We start from the raw sequence: 8,969 nt of genomic DNA, 5'->3' as shown, positions 1-8,969 counted from the left end.
CTCCACATATTGCTAACGGTAAGGCTCTGAGTGGTTGAATTTTTGTCATTGTTGTTGAAAATATTCAAAACTGGGAGATTCTGCATAAAGATCCCAATTCCCTACTCCTCTTTGAAGATGTAACAGCACTAGGCTTGCACTGCCCAAGGTAAACAACCAGCTGGAGCTGCAAAACGGCTGTCCTAATTTACACACCACCCCCATCTTTCTCCACTGCTCCCCGGCATGAGGCCCCATCTGGTTGGAGTGTGGGCTTCGCGTGTTAGCCTTATAGTAATAGTTACTTCTTATGTCAGTCGGTTTCTACAAACAGTGGAAAGTGGGTGAGAACACACTTCTTTTGATAAGTGAAGACTATTCCTGTTTTCAATCAAGAGCTATATGTGTAGTGGTTTAAAAGTGTGGTTTCTTGAACCAGACTGCCTGAGTTCAAAGCCTGGCTCTCTCTTTACCAGCATGAACCTAAACAAGTTACCTTTTCCCCCCATTTCTTCATCCTATTGTGTCATTGGGAATAATATCACTTACCTCATAGGATTGTTAAGGATTCAATAAGTTAATCCTTATGAAGTGCCTACAACAGTGCCTGGCACACAGTAAGTCTCAATAAATAGTAACTATTATGACATGCAAAGTACGTATGTATTAGAAGAACAGGATTTAAGATATTACTATGGGCTGAATTGTGCCCCCTCGAAATTCATATATTAATGTCTTAACATCAAGTACCTCAGAATTTGACTGTATTTGGAGATAGAGTCTTTAAAGACATAAGAGTAAACAAGGTCATTGTGGGGGACCCTAGTCCAATGGCTGGTGCCCTTATAAGAAGAGATTAGGACACAGACACACACACAGAGGTAAGGCCATGTGAAGACACATAGAGAAGATACCCATCTCTAAGTCAAGGAGAGAGGCCTTCAGAAGAAACTAACTCTGCCAATACCTCCATCTCAATCTTCCAGGCTCCAGAACCGAGGAAATACATTTCTGCTGTTTAAGCCTCCCAGTTTGTGGTACTTTGTTATGGAAGCCCTAGCAAACTAATACATGTCCTTATGAAACAAATTCCACCTACTTCACAAATTTAATTACCAGCCTAGCCCTGAGGCATTTGAAGATAAACTAGGTTTTAAATTCATTCAACATTTGAGCACCTACTATGCCCTGAAAACTGCACATTTATTGATTCAAGCCCTTCATCATATTAACCAATTTCATTTCCTTATCATTTAACAACCCACTTCTAATTCTTTCCAGCCATTTTCTGCTAGGCAGCTTTATGTGGCATTTGGTTGTCTGCTGCTGCTTCTCCTGATTAATGGAAAATGATCTCTGCATCTGTTAAGAACAGCAGTAGAGATCCTAGTTCTTGACTCCGGCTAGACATCAGAATCACCTGGGAAGTTTTTAAAATACCTCTACCTAGGCCCACCCCTTCCCCATTCTGATTTAGCTGATACTTGTGTGGAGCTGTGGCAGTATACTTCTTTAGGCTTCCCAGAGAATTCTAACGTGCAACCAAGGTTGAGCACTGTTACTCTAGTTTGAAAGGGCCTGGAAGGTCACCTTCTTTGCCACTCAAAGTACAGTTCACAAACCACCAGTGCTGGCATCACCTGGAAGTTTGTTAGAAATGCAGAATCTCAGGTTCTGCCTCAGACTACTGAATCAGAATTCATATTTTCACAGGATTCCTCACACAATTCAGATGTACTGTAAAATTTGAGAAGCACTGAATTTCCACTAGAATCACCTGGAAAGCTTGTTCAAAACAAGATTATTTGGCTTCCTCCCAGGACCACAGAATCTCAATCTCCGGTGAGGGCCTGGGAATCAGAATTTTACATATTTTTATGTAGTTAGTCACGCAAGGGCCTGAGGCTTAGGAGTAACTCATCTAGGCCAACAGATCACTCCCCTCAACCACCCAGCCTCTGCTTAACGTTTCTTTTTTGAAAACAAAAAATGTAAGAGTTAAGACTTTTATTTTTCCATCATGCATGCAAGCTCACAACTATTTATACTGTTTAGGAACACAGAAATAATTGCATTATTACCAAGGTGTCAAATTACCAAGTAAGACAACCAGTTACTGATTACTTTGGGGAGGTTATTTTCACAGAACACAGCAAAATTTCCAAATTATACTTCCAAGACCAGGGTTATACTATGAGACCAGGACAAGCTGATAATAATTCTAACGGTCATACAAGTCTCCATCTTACACAAGAAAAAAGGCAGATATTCCAGTTAAGGGTCTCAAGTAAGCACCTTATCATATCTTTCAAAGAGTTTACAAAAGAACAGTCTCTCCTTCTGTTGACGTAGGGGAAAGGAAGCAGCCGCTTCATCTGTTTTTGAGACTCCTTGTTAATTCTCAAGACTTCCATTTCTAAGGCCCGTCTCTGGAACTTCATTAGTTAATGTTGAAAGCAAAAAGCAGACCTGATGTGATAATGATAGTGCACCCCACCACCATCACCACCAAAAGAGAGTCCCAATTTCCCAAAGTCAACACGGTTGAATTGGCACAGTGTCCTGGACTTTCAACAAAGAGGACAAGTGGGGAGAGGGAGGTACAGATGAAAACAGGTTGGTCATAATTGATAATGGATGTAGCTAGGCAATGGGCACATGGGCTCCAAGGACCATCCTCTCCACTTCTGTGCATGTTGGAAAATGTCCATAAAAAAGCAAAAAGTTTAAAAAAACAACAGCAACAACAAAAGCAGACCTGTACAGCTCTATTCTCCCATTAGACAAAAATGGGGAACGTGGTAAGATCTTACATAGAGGCAAAATAAGCAGCATATAGCATTAATCTTCCATACATATAGGCCACACCTAGAACAAAAGAGAAAGCATCCAAAGTAATATTGTTCTGTTTTTGGTTTGTTTCTGTGATTTCTAAAGTCCACTAATGATGAGATAGTGATTGGACAAAACTTTGAGGATACCCTCATCCAGGCATCACGCTTGCCCATAACCCCTTTAATTCTCCCATCCCTGCCCTGGGGAAGGTCCCTCCCTGGCCCCTCTATCACTGAGAGAGGCATACTCTCCCTGAGGCTTCTTAGGCCATTTCCATCTGTGTTTCCAGGCCCACTCCACACCAGGCTCATTCCTGCTTTTGCTCCAATTCTCCTGTCTAGCACATCCTCTCTACAACTGAGTCAAGGCCTTCTTAGCTCCTGGGGAACTTAGAATGAGGTTTTCCATAAGAAAAAGGAAGTTAGGGGGAGGGCAAATGTAGATAAAATCCTACTTCCCCGCACTCAGGCATAAGAGGAGAAAAGAGGACACAGACTATCCCAGGCAGAGAAGGCCCAGCTCAGCCTTCACACCCACTGGAAATGAGCCTTGGAGATCCAGAACAGATTCTACCCACCCCCATTCCCATGCCCCAGGAGAGCACCTCAACATCCCCCATACTGGAGACTAAAGCCTACTCCTGCAGGTATTTGAAGGTAGAAGCAAAGAGAGCAAAGGACTGCTCAGAGTGGGACAGGTGGGGAATACGGGTCCAGACGGCCAGAAGCTACCACACAGGAGGAAAGAGCAGGAGGCAGCTGGGTCTTAGGGGGCACACAGAAAAAGTTGGAAAAGAAGTAAACACTAGCCCACAACACTGCTGCCTTGAGTTTATAATTCTAGCAGATGCATAGCCATGAAAAGACTTTTCAACATCAGAATTACAGAGCAAACCCAGGAGTTGGGACTGGGGTCTGACCACATACCCACTTGGCCTTCTGGCTTCCCCTACCCTCTGCCAGCCCAGTGTATGTACACATAGCAAGTCCCCAGCTGTCACGCTCGCTGTGTGTAGAAAACCCCAGTTTTTTAGTTGTTTTGTTTTCCCTTTCTGAGGTGTGGTACCATTGAAACAAAACAAAACAAAACAAAACAAAAAAAAAGAAAGCCAGAAAGGGGTGGAGGAGGGAGGGAGGAAGGAAGGAAAAGAGGGAGAAGAGGATAAGATGGAGGGAAGGAAGGGGGAGTAAGGAGATATGGAGGTGTGAGATGAAGTAGACACAGACCCACAGATCACAAATGTCTCTTCCCTAGCACCCATACTATACCACTCTGGTCATATGTGAAGAAGAGATAAAGGGAATTGACAAAAGTACCTAGATTCTATGTAGGTCCAGTCCCCATCCTCACCTGGAGCCACAGCTTGACCACAGTGAGCACATGTTCACACATACCAGCCTACCCATCTGGGAGCCAGAAAGGTTCCTGAAAGGCTGGGGAGGGTAGGTGTGTGTCTCATGCATTGGCAGGGAGCCTGGGTCCACAGGCAATTGTTGAGGTCCTTGTTGACCAGGAAGCCAATTGGGGCCAATAATAACCTAGACAAAACTCAATGGCCTGATAGTGATGGGGCATAGAGCAGACCTTGACAAAAGTTCACCAGTAGCAGGGCCCACGGGCAGGAAGAAATGCATGATGGTGTAGAACACATGGCATACTGCTTCTCACCCTTAACTTCATCCATGCCCAGCAGTCCAGTGCCATTCTACTGTATGTCCAGCATGACGGTAGCATGGGCTGCTGACCAAAGCCAGAGACCTAGAAGGTGGTACCTTGGCTGGTGACTCTAGGACCATGGAATAATCAGTTTTGGATGATGGCCAATACCATGTGCACTGGCTTCATTTTGCAGTGGCAACAGAAAGGCTTGTCATGGATGCCATGCCTGGTCATCATGAACACAAAGCCCAGCAAGTCACTGGCTGTGAAGTAGCAGAGCTTGAGGATACGTTGGTTCTTTTGAAGGATGACTCACGAGTGTCCAGGTTAAAGATAAGTGGGAAAGGCCAGAGCCAAGAACAGGGTCCAGGCAATGTAGAAAAATGTGGCACACATCTGAAGCATGTGTGCTTAACATATATAAACAGTTGGGATGAGATCACATAACATGTGACACTAATGTAGAAACGCAAGAAGGCCATGGGAGGCAAAAGAACATGATCATAAATGCCATATTCTTGTAACTGAAGTCCAAAGGGAATGCAGTGCACAGAGGCCAACATGAGGAGAAGGCAGACAGCCAAACATGTGGTCAGCCAGGCACGGGTCCAGCAGGAGGTAGTAGGGAGACTTGTGCAGGATCAGTTGGACTTGTTTACCCCAGGCTCAGGGGTCTCCGCTGGCTGCTTTGCTGGACCTTGCCTGCCCTCCTTTCCTTTCTCTGCACGGGCCCCTTCACTCATAAGGTAGTACTGCAGGGGATTGGGCCACAGCTCCTCGTTGATTATCTCGACAATCTTGTCAGACTCAATGGAGCTGTGGTTTGAAAACCAACCAAAGAAGCTACGGCTGTTGTCTGGGTTCCCCTGGCATAGGGACTGGAGATCATGCCCTGGGAGCCACTGGATCGGAGTCGAACGAGAAACCACCTGACCTGAAGGACCACACCCATATTCCTTGATGAGCACCTTATTTTGGAAATATGGGTTGCGTCCAAAGTAGAACTTGATTTTGTAGCCCAGTCTGGCTAGGCCAAGCTCTTCTACCTCCAAGCTGTTTAAGTAGCTGAGTACCTCCTTATCTTCGTTGTTCAGAAAGGATGATAGCTGGGGGTGGTTCTGAAAAGCTTGCCCCCAGAAGCCCGGGATACTCTGGATGAGGAGATTCCTGCGCTCTAAGTGGTGCAGTCGCAACTGCCCAAACTTGCGCGAGAGCCGAAGGTAGGCCCTGTCCGCCTGGGCGTTCATGGTCTCCAGCTTCAGCTGCACGGTCTCCAGCGTATCCATGCTGCCATCTGTAGCCGGGGGCCCTGACCCTGCATCTCTCTCCACCTTCTTTTCCTCTACCACTGGGACAGAGGCACACTCCACAGTGGTCCCTTTCTTCAGCTTCCCACCAGCTATGGGCTGAGGGCCCCTACCCACTGCGCTACAGGTTTCCGGGGCCTTCCTCCCTGCAGGGCCACGCCGATTTCCAACGCGGGCGCTATTTTTCGGCCTTCCCAGGGTTCCCACGGTTCCCACGGTTCCCGCGAAGGCAGTATCTGTTGCCAGGCGCTCCGAGAAGCATGTGGCCTTCCCCAGGCCGGGCCTGGACGCAGCCTGCCCGCGACTGCCCACAGCTCGGGCCCGGAGCGCGAGGCCACAGTCCAGGGGGGGGCGGAAGGCACCCTCCTCCCCGGACCGGCGGGGCGGCGCGGGTGCAACGGTTTCCAGGCCACCCCAACCCGCGCCAGCCTGCACCTGTGCCGCCTTGGTTTCCTCCCCGAGCCTCTGGCACTGCGGAGGGTCCGGGTCGCGTGGGGCGTCGTCGGGAGCAGCGCGCACTCGGGCTTTGGCGCGGCCTTTGCCCCGGCTTTTGGCGCGGGAGGACTTTCTACCTCTACTTCGGCCGCTCATGGTGGTAGCAGACGCTGCTTCAAAGCCACGCTCCGACCCCGCCACCTCTGGCGCCAGCTCGCGGTCCCTACTGTGCGGGCCTCTCCATGGCAACCGCCGTCGTCACGACTGTACGACTGTACCGTCGCGCGAGGACGGGCTGTGCCCGGTGATTGGCTCCGCCGCCGCAGCTGCGCAGGAGCCGACCCTCATAGGCGCCCCCGCCCGCATCTCTCCCTAACTCGCTTTCCCTGTTAGGAAGCGATGTGCTTCCCTCTAGTTTCTTCCCTTTGGTCTCAGTTTGTGCCCTCGGGGTCTCACAGGACGTGTCTAATTCGTCTTATAGAAGGCAACGTGAAGACAGCCATCACGTCCGGACCCCGTCATCTGCTTTCTAAACTAAGCATCTTCGATTCCTTCAGTTATCTCTTCTGACATCTGTCATGATGAAACTGCCCTTGTCCCTGAGTCTCCTCTTTGAAAGCCTTTTCTGAGGGATTTGCCCTGGTACCTTAACTCCAGAGAATGTAAAGGTGGGTACCATAATGCCAGACCACAAAACGATTTGATAGGTGGTAGGATGTATAGTAATTATAAAACTAATAGCAACTAGTGTATTACGAGTGTCGTTACTTTCCAGGCACTTTACTAAGTTCTTTATATGCGTTATCTCAATATATGAGGGTGGTGTTGATATCATTCCTGTTTTCCAGATGAGAAAACTGTGGCTCAGAGATGCCAAGGAACATTCCTGAGATTACAAAGTAAGCACAATTTAAACCCAAGCCTATCTGACTCATAACCTGTGCCTTATATTCCCAAGTGGCTAGTCCTTCCAGGCCTGCTCAGCTGTCAGTTCCTGTGCTGGCTCTTAAGAAGGCCAGCCTTGCTTGTTAAACAGGTATCAGCAGAGCACCTCTTCTCCCTGGGAGCGTCACCAGAGTCCTCTAGCTGCCTCAGGCCTAGTGTACAGAGCTGAACTATCATTCAAGGCATAGGGCCAGGAGTGAAGGCCAAAAGTCAGAACTCCTGTAATTGGAGTAAGACAGGAATGAGGCCAGCGAGTTTAATTATCATTCAAGTTGTGGAGCAGGGTTTCCCAGCTTGAGGTTAAGAAGCACAGCCTCCATAGTGGCAGTGAGGAGACCCTAGAAACTTCTTAGACCCTTCATGGAAACAGCCAGACAACCTATCTCATGTTTCCAGAGGGTGCCCTGGACTACGCTCTTACTAGCCAAGTGATAGGACCATGTAATAGTATGGCCAGTGGTAAGACAATGACCAATATGCAAGTGTGAACAAAAACGTTTCAAAGTTGTCCTTTCAGGCTCAAAGAGAACCTGAAGGCTCTTGCCACCAGCTAGTGGAGAGGTAAGCCCCACAGCCCCTGGGATCCCAATACCTCTTTACTCTCATTAGTCAGTGTGTGGCTCTGGACCAGCAGCCTGGCATCACCTGGAAGCTTGTTAAAAATGCAGAATTTCAGGCCCCACCCCAGACCTACTAAATCATAATTTGATTTTTAACAAGATCTCAGGTGCTTTGTGTGCACATTAATGTTGATGCCTAGAAGACAGGGGAAAGGAGGAATTATTTTGATATAGGTGGGCCTTCCTTTAAGCCAGGCCAATACAAGTGACCTCTAACTTTCTCAAAGACGCTCCAATAGCATAGAGGGCTCTACATGATCTGGCAAGTACCCTCCCCACCACCAGCCAACTTACCTCTCTGACCTCACTTTTTTCTCTCTCCCACTGCTTCTCCAACTACGCTAGCCCCCTTGCTGTTCCTCAGACTCACTAAGGAAGCTCCTGCGTCAGGGCCTTTGTACTGGCTCTTCCTTCTGCCTTAAATGCTCTTCCCTCAGATGTGGTTGGTCATCTTGGCTGGCTCTCTTCACACTTTGCTTAAATGTCACCTTCTCAGTGACCATCCTATTTAAAATTGCCACCCATTCCTATCCCTCTTACCCTGCTCTACCTTTTCTTTGTTCCATAGCACTTATCACCTTCCAACACACTATACCAATTATTTATTATGTTTATTGTTTAACTGTGTCTCCTCTCTAGAGTGTCAGCCCCATGAGGGCAGGGATCTTTGTTTTGCTCACATGTGACTACAACAGTGTCTGATACATGAAAAGCACTCAATAAAGAAGTGGTGGGTGAAAGAACAAATTGAAGCAGAGTTTTTAAAAATGGGTTTATAAATTGGTTGTCTGAATTCAGAATGCTCCTTTTTCCCCACAGAAGTAAAGTCACAGATGAGGGTTATGTACTGAGATCCACACATTGTACTCATAATTAACTATGAGTAAATTAAACTCATAATTTAGCCAAAAAATTATCTTTTTTTATGGGCATGATTCATGGACAATCTGTAGCTGAAAATCTAGAGTAACAAAGTAAAATATTAAGTTAAGGGAATTAATATTTGACTTAAATGAGATTAATCCAAGGATTACCTTAAATTCTTGTTGAAGGCGCTTTCATAATCACTTCTTCCCAAGGCCTTCCGTCATCATCCCAGACCACAATAAGCAGCCCAGTCCTTGATCTCATGGAGAACTTATTAACTGTAATAGTCATTTGGTAATTAGACATGCAGTTTTTTGCCAGT

General features: G+C 47.1%; 1 protein-coding gene across 2 annotated transcripts; it reads right to left on the bottom strand.

Annotated features, from left to right (window-relative positions):
- Positions 1-1,971: 1,971 nt before the first annotated feature.
- Positions 1,972-6,417, bottom strand: TSPYL5 (TSPY like 5). Of its 2 annotated transcripts, none has more exons than XM_046641649.1 (2): positions 4,131-6,417; positions 1,972-2,847 (listed from the first exon to the last, which is right to left on the bottom strand). In XM_046641649.1, exon 1 carries the CDS (start codon positions 6,369-6,371, stop codon positions 5,115-5,117), a length of 1,257 nt encoding a protein of 418 aa, XP_046497605.1. In that variant the 5' UTR covers positions 6,372-6,417; the 3' UTR covers positions 1,972-2,847; positions 4,131-5,114. The 2 variants fall into 2 exon arrangements, with proteins under 2 accessions (XP_046497605.1, XP_046497604.1); XM_046641648.1 differs by having other exon boundaries at positions 4,165-6,417.
- Positions 6,418-8,969: the final 2,552 nt, after the last annotated feature.

This window comes from Equus quagga, chromosome 16 (genome assembly GCF_021613505.1).
Source record: "Equus quagga isolate Etosha38 chromosome 16, UCLA_HA_Equagga_1.0, whole genome shotgun sequence".
NCBI lineage: Eukaryota > Metazoa > Chordata > Mammalia > Perissodactyla > Equidae > Equus > Equus quagga.
Note: the sequence above shows the minus strand (reverse complement) of the source record. Positions and strands in the feature narration are given on the sequence as shown.